This window comes from Salmo salar, chromosome 25 (genome assembly GCF_965601325.2).
Source record: "Salmo salar chromosome 25, fSalSal1, whole genome shotgun sequence".
Classification (NCBI taxonomy): Eukaryota; Metazoa; Chordata; class Actinopteri; order Salmoniformes; family Salmonidae; genus Salmo; species Salmo salar.
In genome coordinates this window covers 28,095,081-28,118,108 of record NC_138315.1, presented here as the reverse complement: position 1 = coordinate 28,118,108, position 23,028 = coordinate 28,095,081, and the positions used below count along the sequence as shown (strand labels likewise).

Sequence of the window (23,028 nt, the reverse complement as noted above, 5' to 3'; positions counted from 1 at the left end):
ATGGTGCCATTCTGGATGCACCCCAGGTTATTGAATGCCAGCCGCCAATGTCGATCATCCAATAGTTTACACTGTACAACTCAACCCTTGGGACAAGTTTATTGTGTTTTGGGGATGTTACAGTGGTGGCTCATCTTTTGCTGCACTACAAAAAGGTTTAAATGAAATCTCGTTTTCATTACAAATTGACAAAGGTAAAACAGTCACAACAGTATAATGTAACTACATAAGTGGAAATGAGTGTCTGGCTTTCATATAAATGACATCATCTTCTCTAATAATCTACATCAGCTAGTTGTTTCTTCTTCAACTTCATACAGATAATGGACAAGGCTAAAATGCACCATAATATTTGGTTGAGGAATAGTTTCCTTTATTACATCACAAAATACATTTTATTTTTTAATATCCCAAAGAAGCAAGACTTGCAAGTAGAGGCATTTAAACATAGCTAAAATCTACAGCTACAAAATTCTACTCCAATATACATTTACCTGTTATTGGGCATTGTCTTCCGACAGATGGCGTCATTCTAACGCTCTGTGTTGCCATGAACTACCAGTGCAGACAGAGACGCAGCTGCGCTATCTGACGTGAGACAATGCCTGCTGGGGTCTGCTTATCTCTCTGTCTCTCTTCAGACCCAGTCCTCATAGCAGGGTCAAATGTGGAGGAGTAGAATCAGTAATCAGACAGATACACAGAAGTCCATATTGTAAAGGCTATAAAGATTTGTTGCACAATGTGACGTCGCCTCCGGGACCTTCACACTGCAGGCAGAGGGGCTGGGGGAACGGGGGGTCAGACAGGACGGGGTCGGGAGTCGTGACCTCTATGTGGCGTATCTCTTGGTCCACTGTCGGGCTATCCTGTCATGCTCGGCTCTGTTGGTCAGGTACTGAGTGGCAATGCTACCAACCAGAGGGTCCGCTGAAGAGAGGAGAGGGAGAAGACAGGAAGAGAGATGAGCAATGCATTAGTAAGAGGGCTGCCTAAGTCTAACATTTTATTTTATTGAACTTTTATTTATACAGGGTGGGTCACCATTGAGACCAGGGTCTCATTTGCAAGGGAGCCCTGTGAACATGAACATACAATAAATGATACCAATACAAAAAATACAACAAGATCGAAACAAACACAACTCTCACATATCACCTCCTTAAAACATGATCTAAACTGTCCAATGGTGGCCTGAAGGCTATTCCATGAGCTGGGGGCATTAAAAATAAAAACATTTTTCCCCAGGTCAGTGGAGACCAGCGGGTCCTCCAGAACCAGCCAGGCCAGAGAAGGGGTCTGAAAATGTCTGGATCTCCAGTTAATACGTGAGCTGAGGTAGTGGGGGAGTCTCTAAAGAACCGCTTTATATACAAACATTTGCCAATGCTGGGCCCTTCTGGTAGTCAGAGACATCCAGCCAACAGAACTATACAAAATGCAGTGATGTTTACGAAAATTGTCCCCAGTGATAAAAAAGCAGTGCTGAGTGGTAAACTGAATCTAAAGGTTTTAAAGCAGATAGTATAAGCAGTGGCGGTTCTAGCTTGTATGGCTCCCTGCCTTGGCGGACCCCCCCCTTCAGCTCCCCCCCCCCCCCCCCCCCCACACACATTTGGAACAACACAAATAACTAATCATAACATTTAAAACTATATAAATATAAAATATATACAAAAATAAGACTCATAAATATCAAAAAGAAGTAACAAAGACAAATAGAAACAAATGTGTGTTCACTTGGCACTCGAGCATCAATACATTACCCATCCCCCAACACTGTCAACCAAGAGTCAAGACTAAACCAATTTACCTTGGTGGTGTGCAGACTGGTTTTATATTATTCTTAATGATTTCGCACAAACCAGAAAAAAATGCAACAATATGTCTGTGAAACTATAAATTCACAGTATTCTGATTGAATTGTGGTTTATTTGGTAGCATTTCAAAGTATGACAGATTTTTCTAATTGCATTAGTACTGTACAAAGTTAGAGGTGCGCTATTTGATAGATTCCCCCGCTCCCCCTACGTCGGGCTTCCAGTGGGAAGACCTGGGGTCAACCTACATCCGCCCCCTCCCCATCTTGTACTTCTGAGTGGGAGACCTTCCCAGGCCGTAGCCTGCCTAGCTCACAAACTAGAATCAGGGTGCCCACTCTGACAAGGTTAATTGACCTACAGTCCCACACGGTGACGTGATATCATTGACATGATGTGCAAATGAGCGATAGAAAACCGATCGTGAAAATGTCACCATTCCGAATTTTTTTGTGCGGGCGCCCCGTGCCACACCCGGCAAGATGCCACCCTGGGCGGCTGCCCATGACGCCTATACCTAAATCCGCCACTGGGGAGATGTGTTGCTTGAACAATCTTACTTCAACATTCCAAAGTGAGGCAGGATTTATTTCTATAAAAGAAACCAAGAACTTGCTCAATTTGGCCTCCCTTCAATGTGCAAATATGCAGGTCCTTAGGGTCAATATTACGAGGCCTAGAAAACAACATAAACTTCATTTTATTAGCATTTAGGACTAGTTTAAGATCAGTAAGCGATTTTTGAACTGATTCAAAACCATGCTGAAGGTCACGAATGGCCTGCTGTACTGAGAGGGCACAGGAGTAAACAACTGTATCATCTGAGTAAAGATATCAATGTTACGGGTTTTAACAGACAGACCAATATTATTTATATAAATAGTGAAGAGAACATGGCCCAAAATCGTCCTCTGTGGCACACCTTTCGTAATATTGAGGAAACTAGATTTGATACTGTCAGCAAGCAGACATTGGGTCCTGTCTGTTAGGTAGTTCTTGAAAGTAAGAAATGGTCAACCATATCAAATGCCTTCAACAGGTCAATAAATAAGGAAGCACAATGATTTTTATGGTCTAACCCAGGTATTCCCAAACACGCACAATCCCGTCGGGGGTACGCCAAACAAAAATGTGATTCACATTTTAAAAAACATATTTTTGTACGTATTTTTTTCTTCACATTTTCAAACAGTCCATTTATATTTTCCAACAGGTTATACACTTGGGTGAGTTTTTTTTCTCGCCTGAAAAGCCTCGTTTCACTGCCAAAAATAAAATTAAACCATTTAGTGTTCAGCGAAATAACAACACAATGTCAAATACAGGTAGCCTAGTCAAATAATTAACATCCAATCACATTAAGCGTTACTCTCTCGTGGGAATTCCACTAATGTTCCATTTGTAGCCAAACATAGCTGCTGCTCATGTTGGTATCTGTACTGACGGCGTAAAAGCCATGAGAGGGAGACATAGTGGAGTGGTAACGCGCATGTAAGCAGTTGCTCCCGACGCCACTTGGGTGCACTGCAGCATCCACCGAGAGGCTCTTGCTGCCAAGGGAATGCCTGACAGCTTGAAAGACGTTTTGGACACTACAGTGAAAATGGTTAACTTTGTTAAAGCAAGGCCCCTGAACTCTAGTGTATTTTTCTATTATGCATTTCTATTCTATTCTATCGTGTATTTTTTGCATTATGCAATATGGGCAGCGACCAGGTAACGCTTTTACCACATACAGAAGTGCGCTGGTTAACAAGGGGCAAAGTATTGACGCGTTATTTTTTTTATTGCGAGACGAGCTTAAAGTTTTCTTTACTGACCATAATTTTCACTTATCTGACTGCCTGCATGATGACGAGTTTCTCATATGACTGGCCTATCTAGGTGATGTTTTTTCTCGCCTGAATGATCTGAATCTAGGATTACAGGGACTCTCCGCAACTATATTCAATGTGCGGGACAAAATTGAGGCTATGATTAAGAAGACGGAGCTCTTTACTGTCTGCATTAACAAGGACAACACACAGGTCTTTCCATCATTGTATGATTTTTTGTGTGCAAATTAACTCAAGCTTACGGACAATGTCAAATGTGATATAGAGAAGCACCTGAGTGTGTTGGGGGCGCAATTACGCAGGTACTTTATAGGAGAATAGGAGAAAAAACAAGCAACAAACAAAGAAGATAGGCTTTTGAAAATAACTATTTTTCATAAAATTGTAGTTATCTTAGCAAGCTGAATTGTTTACCAGTTGCTAAGCAGTTGCTAGGGACTCTTTTGGAAGAAGCTAGCTAGCTAACGAAGAACAACAAAGAATATCTAGTTAACAGAAGAAAAGAAAGAGAAAATCAGGACAGAAGAAAAAGGATATCAAAGTGAAACAGTTCTCTAAAGACACAGGAGACAATAATACAAGAAACAACACTTCTGTAGCTTGTCAACTATGTGTCTGTCTATCCCTGTTCTCTCCTCTCTGCACAGGCCATACAAACGCTTCACACCGCGTGGCCGTTGCCACTCTAACCTGGTGGTCCCAGCGCGCACGACCCACGTGGAGTTCCAGGTCTCCGGCAGCCTCTGGAACTGCCGGTCTGCAGCCAACAAGGCTGAGTTCATCTCAGCCTATGCTACCCTCCAGTCCCTAGACTTCCTGGCGCTGACGGAAACATGGATTACCACAGATAACACTGCTACTCCTACTGCTCTCTCTTCGTCTGCCCACGTGTTCTCGCATACCCCTAGAGCATCGAGCCAGCGGGGTGGTGGCACTGGAATCCTCATCTCTCCCAAGTGGACATTCTCTCTTTCTCCCCTGACCCATCTGTCTATCTCCTCATTTGAATTCCATGCTGTCACAGTTACCAGCCCTTTCAAGCTTAACATCCTTATCATTTATCGCCCTCCAGGTTCCCTTGGAGAGTTCATCAATGAGCTTGACGCCTTGATAAGTTCCTTTCCTGAGGATGGCTCACCTCTCACAGTTCTGGGTGACTTTAACCTCCCCACGTCTACCTTTGACTCATTCCTCTCTGCCTCCTTCTTTCCACTCCTCTCCTCTTTTGACCTCACCCTCTCACCTTCCCCCCCTACTCACAAGGCAGGCAATATGCTTGACCTCATCTTTACTAGATGCTGTTCTTCCACTAATCTCATTGCAACTCCCCTCCAAATCTCCGACCACTACCTTGTATCCTTTTCCCTCTTGCTCTCATCCAACACTTCTCACTCTGCCCCTACTCGGATGGTATTGCGCCGTCCCAACCTTCGCTCTCTCTCTCCCGCTACTCTCTCCTCTTCCATCCTATCATCTCTTCCCTCTGCTCAAACCTTCTCCAACCTATCTCCTGATTCTGCCTCCTCAACCCTCCTCTCCTCCCTTTCTGCATCCTTTGATTTTCTCTGTCCCCTATCCTCCAGGCCGGCTCGGTCCTCCCCTCCTGCTCCGTGGCTCGACGACTCACTACGAGCTCACAGAACAAGGCTCCGGGCAGCCGAGCGGAAATGGAGGAAAACTCGCCTCCCTGCGGACCTGGCATCCTTTCACTCACTCCTCTCTACATTCTCCTCTTCTGTCTCTGCTGCTAAAGCCACTTTCTACCACTCTAAATTCCAGGCATCTGCCTCTAACCCTAGGAAGCTCTTTGCTACCTTCTCCTCCCTCCTGAATCCTCCTCCCCCTCCCCCCCCCCTCCTCCCTCTCTGCGGATGACTTCGTCAACCATTTTGAAAAGAAGGTTGACGATATCCGATCCTCGTTTGCTAAGTCAAACGACACCGCTGGTCCTGCTCACACTGCCCTACCCTGTGCTTTGACCTCTTTCTCCCCTCTCTCTCCAGATGAAATCTTGCGTCTTGTGACGGCCGGCCGCCCAACAACCTGCCCACTTGACCCTATCCCCTCCTCTCTTCTCCAGACCATTTCCGGAGACCTTCTCCCCTTCCTCACCTCGCTCATCAACTCATCCTTGACCGCTGGCTACGTCCCTTCCGTCTTCAAGAGAGCGAGAGTTGCACCCCTTCTGAAAAAACCTACACTCGATCCCTCCGATGTCAACAACTACAGACCAGTATCCCTTCTTTCTTTTCTCTCCAAAACTCTTGAACGTGCCGTCCTTGGCCAGCTCTCCTGCTATCTCTCTCAGAATTACCTTCTTGATCATAATCAGTCAGGTTTCAAGACTGGGCATTCAACTGAGACTGCTCTTCTCTGTGTCACGGAGGCTCTCCGCACTGCTAAAGCTAACTCTCTCTCCTCTGCTCTCATCCTTCTAGACCTATCTGCTGCCTTTGATACTGTGAACCATCAGATCCTCCTCTCCACCCTCTCCGAGTTGGGCATCTCTGGCGCGGCCCACGCTTGGATTGCATCCTACCTGACAGGTCGCTCCTACCAGGTGGCGTGGCGAGAATCTGTCTCCGCACCATGCGCTCTCACCACTGGTGTCCCCCAGGGCTCTGTTCTAGGCCCTCTCCTATTCTCGCTATACACCAAGTCACTTGGCTCTGTCATATCCTCACATGGTCTCTCCTATCATTGCTATGCAGACGACACACAATTAATCTTCTCCTTTCCCCCTTCTGATAACCAGGCGGCGAATCGCATCTCTGCATGTCTGTCAGACATATCAGTGTGGATGACGGATCACCAGCTCAAGCTGAACCTCGGCAAGACGGAGCTGCTCTTCCTCCCGGGGAAGGACTGCCCCTTCCATGATCTCGCCATCACGGTTGACAACTCCCTTGTGTCCTCCTCCCAGAGTGCTAAGAACCTTGGCGTGATCCTGGACAACACCCTGTCGTTCTCCACTAACATCAAGGCGGTGACCCGATCCTGTAGGTTCATGCTCTACAACATTCGCAGAGTACGACCCTGCCTCACACAGGAAGCGGCGCAGGTCCTAATCCAGGCACTTGTCATCTCCCGTCTGGATTACTGCAACTCGCTGTTGGCTGGGCTCCCTGCCTGTGCCATTAAACCCCTACAACTCATCCAGAACGCCGCAGCCCGTCTGGTGTTCAACCTTCCCAAGTTCTCTCACGTCACCCCGCTCCTCCGCTCTCTCCACTGGCTTCCAGTTGAAGCTCGCATCCGCTACAAGACCATGGTGATTGCCTACGGAGCTGTGAAGGGAACGGCACCTCCATACCTTCAGGCTCTGATCAGGCCCTACACCCAAACAAGGGCACTGCGTTCATCCACCACTGGCCTGCTGGCCCCCCTACCTCTGAGGAAGCACAGTTCCCGCTCAGCCCAGTCAAAACTGTTCGCTGCTCTGGCACCCCAATGGTGGAACAAGCTCCCTCACGACGCCAGGACAGCGGAGTCAATCACCACCTTCCGGAGACACCTGAAACCCCACCTCTTTAAGGAATACCTAGGATAGGATAAAGTAATCCTTCTAACCCCCCCCAATAAAAAGATTTAGATGCACTATTGTAAAGTGGTTGTTCCACTGGATATCATAAGGTGAATGCACCATTTTGTAAGTCGCTCTGGATAAGAGCGTCTGCTAAATGACTTAAATGTAAATGTAAATGTAAATACTTTCCCAAAACAGACGACACAAACAACTGGATTCGTTATCCCTTTCATGCCCTGCCTCCAGTCAACTTACCAGTATCTGAACAAGATTTCTGGATTGGGCTGCGCTCAGAGTTTCTTGCCTTGGCAAATCGCGCTGTTAAGACACTGATGCCCTTTGCAACCACATACCTATTTGAGAGTGGATTCTCGGCCCTCACTAGCACGAAAACTAAATACAGCCACAGACTGTGTGTGGAAAATGATTTAAGACTGAGACTCTCTCCAATACAACCCAACATTGCAGAGTTATGTGCATCCTTTCAAGCATACCCTTCTCATTTTTGATGAACAAATAAGGTTTTATATGTAAGATGGCTAAATAAAGAGCAAATGTATTGATTATTATTATATTACTATTTGTGCCCTGGTCCTATAAGAGCTCTTTGTCACTTCGCACGAGCCAAGTTGTGACAAAAACTCACACTCATTCTTATGTCTAATAAATGCATCGTACAGTGTGTGTGTGTGTGTGTGTGTGTGTGTGTGTGTGTGGCAGGCTTACAATAATGGCAAAAAACAACAATTGAGAGTGTGCTGACCCTGGTGCTAGAGGGGGTACGCAGCTGGAGGTTGAATGTTTGAACGGGTACGGGACTATAAAAAGTTTGGGAACCACTGTTCTAAACAACATAACACATCATCTAAGACAAGTGTAGCCGCTGAAACAGTGCTATGTCCAGGTCTTAAACCAGACTGGTGCAGTGCTATGTCCAGGTCTAAAACCAGACTGGTGCAGTGCTATGTCCAGGTCTAAAACCAGACCGGTGCAGTGCTATGTCCAGGTCTTAAACCAGACTGGTGCAGTGCTATGTCCAGGTCTTAAACCAGACTGGTGCAGTGCTATGTCCAGATCTTGTAAGTCGCTCTGGATAAGAGCGTCTGCTAAATGACGTAAATGTAAATGTAAACGTTAAACCAGTGGTGCAGTGCTATGTCCAGGTCTAAAACCAGACTGGTGCAGTGCTATGTCCAGGTCTTAAACCAGACTGGTGCAGTGCTATGTCCAGATCTTGTAAGTCGCTCTGGATAAGAGCATCTGCTAAATGACGTAAATGTAAATGTAAACGTTAAACCAGTGGTGCAGTGCTATGTCCAGGTCTTAAACCAGACTGGTGCAGTGCTATGTCCAGGTCTAAAACCAGACTGGTGCAGTGCTATGTCCAGGTCTTAAACCAGACTGGTGCAGTGCTATGTCCAGGTCTAAAACCAGACTGGTGCAGTGCTATGTCCAGGTCTAAAACCAGACTGGTGCAGTGCTATGTCCTGGTCTAAAACCAGACTGGTGCAGTGCTATGTCCAGGTCTTAAACCAGACTGGTACAGTGATATGTCCAGGTCTATAACCAGACTGGTGCAGTGCTATGTCCAGGTCTAAAACCAGACTGGTGCAGTGCTATGTCCAGGTCTTAAACCAGACTGGTGCAGTGCTATGTCCAGGTCTTAAACCAGACTGGTGCAGTGCTATGTCCAGGTCTTAAACCAGACTGGTGCAGTGCTATGTCCAGGTCTAAAACCAGACTGGTGCAGTGCTATGTCCAGGTCTAAAACCAGACTGGTGCAGTGCTATGTCCAGGTCTTAAACCAGACTGGTGCAGTGCTATGTCCAGGTCTTAAACCAGACTGGTGCAGTGCTATGTCCAGGTCTATAACCAGACTGGTGCAGTGCTATGTCCAGGTCTTAAACCAGACTGGTGCAGTGCTATGTCCAGGTCTTAAACCAGACTGGTGCAGTGCTATGTCCAGGTCTTAAACCAGACTGGTGCAGTGCTATGTCCAGGTCTATAACCAGACTGGTGCAGTGTTATGTCCAGGTCTTAAACCAGACTGGTGCAGTGCTATGTCCAGGTCTAAAACCAGACTGGTGCAGTGCTATGTCCAGGTCTTAAACCAGACTGGTGCAGTGCTATGTCCTGGTCTTAAACCTGATTGGTGCTCATTAAGAATAGAATGAGAAGTTAAAAAAAGTTCTAAGCTGAAAATTGGCCATGGACTCTAAAACTTTGTAACCTGGACTCTATCACTTCCTTGATTACCTGCCCTATGTATGTCACTCCCTTTGGTTCCTTCCCCAGGCGTCATTGTTTCTGTTTCTGTGTCATGTCTGTGCGTTGTTCGTGGTTTTTTGTTTTGTATTATGTTACGTTTATTTATTAAAACACTCACTCCCTGAACTTGCTTCCCGACTCTCAGCGCACTAGTTACAGGTGTACAGCACTAGTTACAGGTGTACAATAAGAGGGTGACCTTCGATAACCAAGTCTTTCAAGGCAGGCAAACAGGATTACTTCGTTTTAAAATGTTTATAAACGACTTCATTCAAGTAGAAATTAAAGCATGCATCAAGGTAGAATACAATTTTATGGCTGTCCACGTCTGACACAGCACAAACATTCTACAAGTAAATTGCAGTGTAATGTATTTGGTTTGAATCCCTGCCATAGAGAACCCGTGTCACTCACCAGGGTTACAGTCTAACATGTGTACAGTATATCTACTGTATGTCTGATTGGTTGACCGTTGCGTCACTCACCAGGGTTACAGTCTAACATGTATACAGTATATCTACTGTATGTCTGATTGGTTGACCGTTGCGTCACTCACCAGGGTTACAGTCTAACATGTGTACAGTATATCTACTGTATGTCTGATTGGTTGACCGTTGCGTCACTCACCAGGGTTACAGTCTAACATGTGTACAGTATATCTACTGTATGTCTGATTGGTTGACCGTTGCGTCACTCACCAGGGTTGCAGTCTGTGAGCAGGGAGCAGATGGACAGCAGCACCTTGGAGATGGTGAGGGCGGGGCTCCAGTTGTCTTTCAGGATATCCAGGCAGATCACCCCCTGGCTGTTGATGTTACAGTGGTAGATCCTGGTGCGGAACGTCACCTGGGAAAAATGCAAAAAGTAGATCTAACATCACCTAGGAAACAACACAAAGTAGATCAAGATCATAGACAGATCACCCCGACTGTTGATGCTATAGTCGTAGATCCTAGCGTGGGCCGTAACCTAAGAGACCACAGGAAGTAGATCCTGGCTAGGAAACAACCCAGACAAACAGCTCAGTACTCCCTGATTGGTGTTTTACTGTTGTAAATCCTCGAATGGAAATTGACCTGTGGAAAAGGAAGAAATCATGAAACACCTTCAGGCCTTATCAATCAGCCAGGCAGATAAAGTAATCTATAGTGTTAACAATGGGGTCAACGATAAAGCATGCAAGGATTACGGTTACTGTAATTCACCAGCAAAACCTTTAACTGTTTCCAGTCGACAAGAAGCATTGTGTCAAAGGAGCTAGAACATTCCCAATCCACACCTCCCAGTCTGCAGATGTTTTATTTAACCTTTATTTAACTAGGCAAGTCAGTTAAGAACAAATTCTTATTTACAATGATGGCCTACCCCGGCCAAACCCTACCCGAATGACGCTGGGCCAATTGTGCGCAGCCCTATGGGACTTCCAATCACAGCCGGTTGTGATACAGATACTATACTCACCTAAACCTCACAAAGCTAAACCACACATCCTTAACCTATCACCATGTCCCAACATTTGCCCTTATAAAACAGAAAAATATAATTAAGACAACATAGATGAGAGACAGGGAGACCCCAGGCCAGGAGCAAATGGTGTGTGAACATCTATTGACCTTTCCATCCAATCCCAAGTAGGGCCATGGTCGGTGACATATGCTTAAGCTTGGACTCTTAACATCCCATTGAGGACTTCTCCCTCTGAGCAGACCTTGTCTGCGTCCCAAATAAAATAGCACCCTATTCCCTATATAGTGCACAACTTGTCAATAGTAGTGTGTTATATAGGGAATAGGGTGCCATTTGGGACAAAGTCCTTAATGCAAGGAAAACCAATTAGACCAGGCACGGAGGATGATCTTAATGATACCACTGGCTTTTTATGCCTTTGACATTAGAGGGACAGAGAGGGACAGAAAGGGAGGAGAGAGAGAGAGAGAGAGAGAGAGAGAGAGAGAGAGAGAGAGAGAATATACAAGGTCTGAAGTCATCTTCCTTTGGCCTAAAGAGCAGGAACCCAGACCTCACCAAAGAAATTGGAAATACAGCCATTGTCATCCTACAAGAAACATGGTATAAAGGAGATAGACCCACTGGTTGCCCTCTAGGTTACAGAGAGCTGGTAGTCCCATCCACCAAACTACCAGGTGTGAAACAGGGAAGAGACTCAGGGGGTATGCTAACTTGGTATAGAGCAGACCTAACCCACTCTATTTAATTAGTCAAAACAGCAACATTTTACATATGGCCTGAAATTAATATAGAAATGATCTCAACAGAGAAAAATGTCCTCATGTGTGCTACATATATCCCCCCAATAGAATCCCCATACTTTAATAATGACAGCTTCTCCATCCTAGAGATCAACAATTTCCAGGCCCAGGGACATGTACTAGTCTTTGCACACCGGGGGACAAACATCTAGTTGGAGGTGACAGCATTCCCTCCCCCATATGCCCCCCTAGACACAACTACGACAACATAACCAACAAAAATGGGTCACAACTCCTGCAGCTCTGTTGGACGCTGGGTATGTACATAGTCAATGGTAGGCTTCAAGGGGACTCCTACGGAAGGTACACTTATAACTCATCTCTTGGCAGTAGTAATGTAGACTACTTTATCGCTAACCTCAACCCAGAGTCTCTTAGAGCGTTCAAAGTCAGTCCACAGATCACAGCAAAATCACACTCTACTTAAACAAAGCTATGCTCAATCATGAGGCATCAAAGCCAAAGGAACTGAATGATATTAAGAAATGGTATAGATGGAAGGAATGTAGTGCTGAAATCTACCAAAACACTATTAGGCAACAACAAATTCAATCCCTTCTAGACAATTTCCTGGACAAAATGTTTCACTGTAATAGTGAAGGTGTAAACTTAGCAGTAGAAAACCTAAACAATATATTTGACCTTTCAGCTTCCTATCAAATCTACAAATTTCAAGCAGACAACCTAAAAAAACTAACAACAATGACAAATGGTAATTTTTTTTAGAAACCTATCCAACCAAAAACATAGAGACCCAGAAAACCTGAGCCAGAATCACTAAAACAATACAGAAATACACGGAAAAAGAAGGAACAGCAAGTCAGAAATCAGCTCAATGTAATTGAAGAATCCATAGAATCTAACCACCTCTGGGAAAATTGGAAAACTCTAAACAAACAACAAAAAGTCTTCTCATGCTTTCATGATTTCAAAAAAGGTTTAGACTCAATTTGGCATGAGGGCCTGCTATACAAATTGATGGAAAGCGGTGTTAGGGGAAATACATTATAAAATCCATGTACACAAACAACAAGTGTGCAGTTAAAATTGGCAAAAGAACACACCAATCTCTTTCCACAGGGCTGGGGGGTGAGACAGGGATGCAGCTTAAGCCCCACCCTCTTCAACATAATCAACAAATTGTCGAGGGCACTACAACAGTCTGCAGCACCCGGCCTCACCCTCCTAAAATCTGAAGTTAAATGTCTACTGTTTGCTGAGGATCTGGTGCTTCTGTTCCCAACCAAGGAGGGCCTACAGTAGCACCTAGATATTCTGCACAGATTCTGTCAGACCTGGGCCCTGACAATAAATCTCAGTAAGACAAAAATAATGGTGTTCCAAAAAAGGTCCAGTTGCCAGGACCACGAATACAAATTCCATCTACACACCGTTGCCCTAGAGCACACAAAAAAAACATACATACCTCGGCCTAAACATCAGCGCCACAGGTAAATTCCACAAAGCTATCAACGATCTGGGAGACCAGGCAAGAAGGGCATTCTATGCCATCAAAAGGGGCATAAAATTTGACATACCAATTAGGATCTGGCTAAAAATACTTGAGTGATAGAACCCATTGCCCTTCAAAGGTTGCGAGGTCTGGGGTTCGCTCACCAACCAAGAATTCACAAAATGGGACAAACAACAAATTGAGACTCTGCATGCAGAATTCTGAAAAAATATCCTCAGTGTATAACGTAAAACACCAAATAATGCATGCAGAGCAAATTAGGCCGATACCTGCAAATTCTAGAAAAGAGCCGTTAAATTCTACAACCACCCTAAAAGGAAGCGATTCCCAAACCTTCCATAACAAAGCCATCAGCCTACAGAAAAATTAACCTGGAGAAGAGCACCCTAAGCAAGCTGGTCCTGGGGCTCTGAGACCCAACCAAATCATGAGAAAACAAAAAGATAATTACTTGACACATTGAAAATAATTTACAAAAAACCTAGAACGCTATTTGGCCCTAAACAGAAAGTACACTGTGGCAGAATACCTGACTACTGTGACTGACCCAAAATTAAGGAAATCTTTGACTATGTACAGACTCAGTGAGCATAGCCTTGCTATTGAGAAAGGCCGCTGAAGGCAGACCTGGCTCTCAAGAGAAGACAGGCTATGTGCACACGGCCCACAAAATGAGGTGGAAACTGAGCTGCACTTCCTAACCTCCTGCCAAATGTATGATGATATTAGAGACACATATTTCCCTGAGATTACACAGACCCACAAAGAATTTGAAAACAAATCGAATGTCTTCATTCTTTTGGAACTTTGTGAGTGCCACGTTTACTGTGAATTTTGTATTGTTTATTTCACTTTTATTTATTATCTATTTCACTTGCTTTGGCAAGGTAAACATATCTTTCCCATGCCAATAAAGCCCCTTAAATTGAATTGAAAGACAGAGGTAGAGAGGAGGGAGTCAGACACACCACTAAGGGTAATCAGTCTCTCTCTCTCTCTCTCTCTCTCTCTCTCTCTCTCTCTCTCTCTCTCTCTCTCTCTCTCTCTCTCTCTCTCTCTCTCTCTCTCTCTCTCTCTCTCTCTCTCTCTCTCTCTCTCTCTCTCTCTCTCTCTCTCTCTCTCTCTCTCTCTCTCTCTCTCTCTCTCTAAACTGTTTGTGCCATCTATATGACATGTTAATAGAGAATGTATTTTATTCCCATAACCACTGTAAAGGCTAATCCCATCACTGGGGATTTGTGTTTAGTACTATAACTGCTGGACAGAGCAAACATATCATGACCAGTGTAGAGTGGTAAAACATTAAGTTCCGTGGATAATTTCTCCTAAATGTTTTTGTCTGTTTGTTTTTATGTGAAATGGGGTAGAAATAACCATAGTAGCTAGTTCCCCTCCACTCCCAGAAAGCAATTATGATCCAGATTAAATCCAGCTCCTGTAAAGTTTGTTCAGAAACATAATAGACAGTATAGCCTTCTGTTAGAAGTCTGTATTAACCCTTGACATGTATGTGGAACCTGCAGCGAGCCATCGCAAATATTTGATTGGAACAGTAGCAACAAGTAGCAACAACTCATTCCATAAACCAGTCTAAAAAACAGGTTGCGCTGACAAAAAACAAAACATATGTTAGCAACCTAACATCTCCAACTTCCGACTTCAGTGCGTTCAAGACAACTGAGAACTCCGAAAAAAACGAGCTTAGACTGAAAAACATCCTCCAACTCGGGAACTTGGGCCTCTTTCTAGAGCTCCGAATTTCCGACCTAAAGATCACTGACGTCATGATTTGACCTCGTATTTTTCAGAGTTCCCAGTTGTCTTGAAAGCATGCTCGCGTCACGTTCGCAAGCATTGCAAAATAAATGTACACATATATGTTATTCAATCCCTGCACCCACACTGCTCGCAAGCGTCTGTGTAGTCAGGCGCTAAAATAGAACTTGGTTCTATTTGTGACACTTGACGAGCTACAAGTCCTGCCTCTTCCATCTCCTTATTGGTTTTTAGGAGCATATACCCACGTGGGTGATTGAAAGATGAACTGAGGTCCACACTCCAGTCCAATTGGTAGTGGTAATGCAGCTTAAAGTTTGTTGCCTACCACTATATAAAGTCCAAAGAAGAAGCCTGAAGGAGGAGAGATTACTAGGATCTAACTTGGTTTACCGTTTTATCTGTGGATTAATTGTCAGAGTAGAGGACCTTGTGCATTTCAGGTGAACTAGCATCCCAATGTTTATATACCAGGACAAATTAGCTAGCAACAGAAAGCTAGCTAGCTAAATTTCCATGAATGTTTAATGCATTTTGAGCTGTCCTCAAATGAATACAGTTGGTTCAGAGTTTATTTTGATGGGTGGACAAAATCTACATGCACGCGATGGCGCGCGCGTATGCGGTCTGGTCAGCATGTGAGTCAGTCGGGTATCCCTTCACCTCCCTTTGTTATAACATCCTAGGTCTGACAGACGCTTACTAGACAACCAGAATGCATTGTATGATGTCAACAAACATGGCGCTACACATAGCTGGCAAATAGCCTAGTATTTTCTCATCATAATCAGTACAACCTTCAAAAAGGTATTTTACACATATCATATGTGTCCATTACAATATATGCAAGAATAGGAATACATGGTTTGTCACCAGTACTTGAAAACATGCGAATAAAACAGTAAATACATTATGCTCCATATATGGTGTGCTACAGTAGAAACAACACTATATACAGAAAATAAGGCACTTACTTTGATAGGAGCGCACACATGTCCAAAGTTATTATTTGTAAGGAAAACATCAATGAAGGCCAGGGGGGGAAGGGTTTGCGCAAGGCCTGTTCTGACTAGAGATGCGCAATGTCTTCATACATGATCTGGGGTAGTGCTTGGGCTCTTGTCAAAGAAGGAAGTTTGTCTGGCTCAGTAGAGCCTCAAACATAAATTGTCCACAACAGTGAAATGGGCTACATTTTATAGGAATTAATGAGGAGGCAGAACACATCTTAATTCAAACTGTTATTAGAAAATAAAACTTGTTAGAAAATAATTAGAAATTGACAAATTGAAACATAGCCTATAGATAATTAGCAGGCAACATGCCTTGGTTTGAGGGCAGCGCGGGTTAACTGTCCTGTTGCGTAACAATCACATTTTGGAACATTGAGTGCATTCTGACATTACACGCATAAAATAACTCACATGTGAAAAGGTTAATGAGAATATATGCTGTAAACTCAGTAAATGGCTCTAAAAAAGAGGAGCCCCTGCAGTGCCTATAACACAGAGTCTACATCCCAAACGGCACCCTATTCCCTAAATAGTACACTACTTTTGACCTGAGCCCTATGGGCTCTGGTCAAAAGTAGTGTACTATGTAGAAAATAGGGTTCCATTTGGGGGACCCATTCAAACTTTGCTGGCCTTCTCCCTTAGTGCCCAGTATCACACAGCCACAAAGCCACGTCTGACCGAGACTGAAACCACCACTGCTGCCTGTCTCTCTCTCAATAACAGCATTGTGTTAAATGGTTCAGGGTTATTCTGGTCCCCTGGTCTCCACAGTCATATGACAGTAGAGCAGAGTGCTGTAGTGTTACTGCTACTGTGTAGTGCATAATAGCCTCAAGGAGATGATGGCCGGGCGCCGCCACAGTTAGTCAACAAACACAAGACAAGACATCATGTTTATCAGCCTCAAGGTTTCAACTGATGACCTCAGCAAACTGCTCTACCTCCATGAAGAACGATAGAGGACTAGCTGCAGACAGAGTCTGCATACCAAATTACACCCTATTCCCTACTTAGTGCACTACTTTTGAAAAGAGCCATGTGGGCCATGTTACTGAGCTGTTAACCGTTAATACTCCGGCCTCTAAACCTATAAAGCAAGTGATTAAAGCATACAGTACCTTTGGTGGCTTGAAGGGGTAGTCGGATGAGAAGGTGATATCTAGGAAGAAGACCCCTCCCTCGTACACCGAGCCTGGTGGTCCCAGGATGGTGGATCTCCATTCATAGATGTTGTCTCCCTTGGGTCCCGCGCTGCAGACACACAAAGTCAACAGCACAGAGTGAGTGAAACACTTTATTATTTTTGACTTTCGGGTATAAACGTTGCACTCAATAAAACTTTGGAATCATTCAATAGTGTGCAGGTACCTTTTTTTCATAACTTGACTTTATGTACCCTGTTGCTACCTATTACACCTCAGTTCCTCAGTTAGAGACCCCATCCCTCCTCCAGGCCATTTTAAATACATATAAAGGGGAGAGTAAGAGGTTCAAGGCTCTTCCTGAATAGGCTGTAGAAGCAGGAGAGATCGCTATGTGTTAATGTAGCACCCAGGTGAATGAGGGGGTGGAGTCCAGGGCTGTTACGGTGACTGTATTACCACCACACTGGCGTTCAAGAGTCACGAAGGCAGTCTATTAAAAAGAGGAGGATCCCATCAGTTTTCTATAGGCTAGGCCTGCTATATTTATTTCTCAAAGTTCCTAATATTAAGCACATTGCTTATATTTCCAACAGGAGTACAGCCTACCTGGCTGGCATAAAAATGAACCATGGGACAAACGTCCTCCATTCTCTATTTAAGTGCATACAGTAGATGACATGTAATTTTTTCCCCAGCCCGTTTCGAGACAGGTGCATGATAATTGTCAATTCTAAATCAAAACTAATTTCACATATACAGATTTTGTATATGTAAAGACAAGATTAAATCAAGAATAGTCTGATGGGTGACAATATTAGCCTATCACTTGTGATGTATATATTATCACTTGTGAATGATGCCCAGCTTGTGTGCAGTAAGGCAAGAAACAGCGCATGGCTTCTTTTGCGACTTTTTCAAATCATTGTCGCACACCTCATGTTGCCTAGTCCATAGGCCTATACGTTTTGATAAGGTTTGTATCACAACTAAAGTGGCCAAATAACTTCTTAAGATTAAGCACATTAATGTGCTTTACAAGGGGTGTAGAGCCTAACTGGCATACATAAGCAGCGTGTGAGTTTCAAGTTTGGGGAAGATAATTTTCACCATAAAAATGCACCTTTATAATAAAAGCATTACATGCATAACTGCATTTGCGGTCACTTTTGATGATGGTGTTTCCCGCTAATTGATTGCATTTTGGAACATTTGCGCTTATAGGCTACTACCATGTGCGCATTGCTGCGGTTATAATGTGAAGAAATAGCATAATAGTTTATCAACATTTTAAGCTAAACGTTCTGATCTGTTGCGTCAGCCTCATTGCTTTAAAAAAAAAAGGACTCTAGTGGATGTATTGATTTGGGATCTATCGCATCCCACAACTATCCCAGACTATGTTTGAAATATGTGTTCCTCGCACAGAATAGAATGGGCCAACTTTTTTACCATGGGGAATAGTAGATGGACATAGGCTAGTGCTTTTGCTGTTCATTAGGCCTGCTCATCTTGTTGGCTGATGAAAAGTAAATCTGGACAGTTCTTCAATATGTGGCAACGTCTTCAATATGCGCCTCGGAATTCGACAAGAAGCCTTAGAATGTATGAAAAATCAAAACAAATAGCCCGACATTTGTATCACAACTAAAGTTGCATAACTAGCTCTATAGGAGGACCTGTTTCTCTGTTAATCGCTCAACACAGAATAACAGCATGTCCGCACTCCCTCAAATCGTTTGGAGAAAATATCCTTTCTATTTTATTCAGCTATATTCAATTGTATTCTTCATAATATAAAATAATGCCACAGAATTCTAAGCAAATCTTGTCTGCTAAATGAACTAGTGTAGCCCACAACCATATGGCATTGCCAGAACAGGGCTTAACATAAGGACAACTATTCTGTCCTTCTGAAATAGCTCAACACATTTTCTTCATATCATGTTTCTTCAGACCTGTCGAAAATAAATAATGGATTTATTGTGAAGGTGTAGGCTATATTACATGGATTTATTATACTTTTTAAAATGTAGATGCTCCAAAGGTCTGCATCAGTGGCTTGTAGGCTGTGTGTGGAAGCCAGGAGATGCTAAATGTGTTTGTGTTAATTAACAGGCAATTACCGTGAGACTGTGAGTTATTTGCTTGACAATCACCGGCTGACAAAATTTCATGACCACCACAGCCCTAGTGGATGCTGCCTTGAGCTGACAGACACTTATCTACACTGTCCTCACTCCTCACCCTCAGCTCCATTACCATGTGATAAAAAGACATCACACACGAGCACGCTCTCACGTACACATGCACACACACACTCCACCAACATGTCTGACAGTAGCCTTGAGATATATAGATATACAATCGAAGTCGAAAGTTTACATACACTTAGGTTGGAGTCATTAAAACTCGTTTTTCAACCACTCCACACATTTTTTGTTAACAAACTGTAGTTTTGGCAAGTCGGTTAGGACATCTACTTTGAACATGACACAAGTCAAGTCAGGCCTACAAACCTGACTCAGTTACATCAGCTCTGTCAGCAGGAATGGGCCAAAATTCACCCAACTTATTGTGGGAAGCTTGTGGAAGGCTACCCGAAACACTGGACCCAAGTTAAACAATTTAAAGGCAATGCTTCCAAATACTAATTGAGTGTATGTAAACTTCTGACCCACTGGGAATGTGATGAAAGAAATAAAAGCTGAAATAAATCATTCTCTCTACTATTATTCTGATATTTCACAATCTTAAAATAAAGTGGTGATCCTAACTGACCTACGACAGACATCTTTTCTGGATTTTGATAATTAGCGAGAATCTGCCTAATTCTGCTCTGCGTGCGTTATTTGGTGTTTGTCCCATTTTGTGAATTCTTGGTTGGTGAGTGGACCCCAGACCTCACAACCATAAAGGACACAACCTGTGGTGTTGAAGTTTAGGCCGAGGTAGGTGTAGGTATCTCTCTCTCTCTCTCTCTCTCTCTCTCTCTCTCTCTCTCTCTCTCTCTCTCTCTCTCTCTCTCTCTCTCTCTCTCTCTCTCTCTCTCTCTCTCTCTCTCTCTCTCTCTCTCTCTCTCTCTCTCTCTCTCTCTCTCGCCTGGCGCATGCTTCATAACGACTGGACTGGTCATGATTATTGATACATCAATATATTTCATACGTAAAGGCTCTCCAAGCCTGTTTTTTTATGATTCATACATACTTTCCTAACCCTAAAATGTGCCTAAATAATCTACAAAATGAGAGAATATTTTAAATCTACCAGTTGGTACTGAAACAGAGATGGCTTTCTTTCAGTGAACCCTATATTCTGAACCTGCGGGGATCTAATTAAAGTTACATGTACTGAAAACTCTATTGAAAATCTGTTGGCCAGCACGTTGGAGGGTTTTATGCGGTTGAAATAAATGTATTCAGCCTGCAAAGTCTGTTATGCACCATCATAAGGTAAGTCTGAGTACTAACTACTGAGAAGTGCGTAGGAAAGGTGTAAATTCTGAATTGGGTCATAGGGGAATTCTTCAAGCATAGTCATTCTTACAAAACATGGTGCAAAATCTCTGTTATTACCTCTTAACACTTTGCTCTACAACCCAGATCCTTCCAGTTACAAACATGGTGAATGAGCAACACTGTCTAGTGCTATTCTGAAACACAAAGCAGGAAGTGGTTTCTGAGGTGGCTGTCTCTCTGCAGTGACAGAGTATTTAGTGCAGAGAGAGAGAAATAAGCATTGTCTGTGGTGTATTATAGTAGAGCTTTAAGTTATGCTGAGAGCATCATGCCAGCCCAGAACAACACAATACAGTACAATCACACACTAGTCAACAAGCACAACACAGTTTCATGCTTTTAAGCAAACATGAACCCTTTTTAAAAAGCCCTGGGAGAGTAATACATTCATGATTAGGATTTGTCATACAACCACTACTACAAGATAAACCAACACACAATCAAATCACACCATAACATTTACATTTTAGCTAACGCACTTATCCAGAGTGACTTACAGGAGCAATTAAGGTTAAGTGCCTTGCTCAAGGGCACACCGGCAGATTTTTGCCTAGCCGGCTCCAGGATTCAAACCAGCAACCTTTTGGTTACTGGCCCAACGCTTTTAACCACTAGGCAACCAGGACATTGAAGACTAGGATAGAAGTGCTTCTATAATATATGTCCCAGGAGAGGACTGAGAAGGTGGGCTCTGCGGAGGAGCGGAGGAGACCAACTGAGAGATGAATCATCCCTGACGAGTTATTGCCTTTGTGTGTGTGTTTGTGTGTGTGTGCATGCATGTGTGCAGCTGGGCTACAAAGCTGCTCTTTCTCTCTCTCTCTCTCTGGTAAGACCTGTTGCTAAGGGATCTGCCAAGACATTTAATTGTGGATTATGACAAGGCAGACAGTCATGAAAGAGAGCAGCCCTATTCATCTCCTCTGTCTATGATACAACGAGAGAGAGAGAAAGACAATGATACTACAAAGTGGAGAGACGCAGCACTTCAAAACACTGTTCTGTTTGAGGCCTGACATGGATGTTTACACAAATGAAACGCTTCTTGTGGTGTTGTGTTTATAAAGTCCTAATTAAACTCTGATTTCAACAAAGAAGGTGGAGGACAACCCACAATGTATCCTGTAACAGCTCTTCTCTCCTCTCCACCATCTATGAAGATTTATTTCAGGAGGAAAACGTAATTTCTACTTGTTACAACTCGCATGAAAACATTTTAAAATCAGTAAGCAGGCTGTGACATTTCGTTTCTGACAGATGCCAAGTCCTTTTTCAAACCTGGCCCTGCTCTTCATCCAAAATAGACACAATAACATGAACAGAAAACTTTACACAGAATACTGTATCTGTTGTGAATGAGATGCTTTTCTGTAAGACAAGGTCATTGCTGACTCATGAGCTATTGCTAGAATAACATGTCTCATGCACTCTAAACAGGAAAACAGCACAGAGAAGATACAGCTCATGAACACAAGGAGGGGGTGAGTATCCAAACCAGTGTTTGCAAACAACAGGAATGACAGATAAACAGAAGCTCTGTCTGTTGGGCACAGCACAGAGCGCATGTCATACAAGACAAACCACTGCTGATTAAAATACACACAACACCACCACATCCCAGGTCTATTGACGGGTACACTGTGATGAGACAGACGCGGCCCACAGGCCTGCATCCCTACTGGGGGTCTGTGATTAGAGTCAGCTAGCTCAGCATCTCCTGGGCCAGGGGCAGAGAGGGAGGAGGCTGCGTCCCAAATGGGCCCAGGTCAAAAGTTGTGCACTACATGGGGAATAGGGTGCTATTTGGGACGCATTCAGAAGAGAAATGCAAATCTAGGAAACGGACAGGCTTTTCTGACAAAAACAAGTGCCTGATGTGGAGAGTAGCTTGTTGACAGGCCACTTTGATGACAGGATGAGGACTCTTTTGTCTGGTTCAAAGGGACCGAGGCAGTAAAAAAAACAGTTAACCAAATTGGATTGGCGCGTTGTGTTGCTGGTCTTCCCTTTGTGTGTGTGTGTGTGTGTGTGTGTGTGTGTGTGTGTGTGTGTGTGTGTGTGTGTGTGTGTGTGTGTGTGTGTAGTAGAAGGGCAGGTGGCTTAAGGGTCTGTAGGGTCTGGTGTCTTATGTTCTGGCGATGTAGTGAGACGAGACTCCCTCTAGAACCCTTGGCTTCCTATTCTCTCCAATACTAGCGTGAAAGTGAGTGGTGTGGATTTGTGCTCTATGTTACAGTGAGGAGCTAGTGACCGGACACCAGGGCTGTATCCCAAATGGCACCCTATTCCCTATGTAGTGCACTACTTTTCTATTCCCTATATAGTGCACTACTTTCAATCAAAGCACTGTGGGGCCTTGTAAAAAGTAGTGCATTATATAGGA

At 43.8% G+C, this 23,028-nt stretch overlaps 1 protein-coding gene across 2 annotated transcripts in view; it reads right to left on the bottom strand.

Annotated features, from left to right (window-relative positions):
* Positions 1-351: 351 nt before the first annotated feature.
* Positions 352-23,028, bottom strand: part of ube2e3 (ubiquitin-conjugating enzyme E2E 3 (UBC4/5 homolog, yeast)) — a 37,386-nt gene continuing 14,709 nt past the window's right edge. For both annotated transcript variants that reach the window (XM_014173635.3, NM_001139598.1), the window contains exons 4-6: positions 17,104-17,236; positions 10,148-10,295; positions 352-930 (exon numbers count right to left, since the gene is read on the bottom strand). In XM_014173635.3, the coding sequence (XP_014029110.1) occupies positions 833-930; positions 10,148-10,295; positions 17,104-17,236 (379 nt within the window). In that variant the 3' untranslated portion in view covers positions 352-832. The remainder of the gene's footprint in view (positions 931-10,147; positions 10,296-17,103; positions 17,237-23,028) is intronic.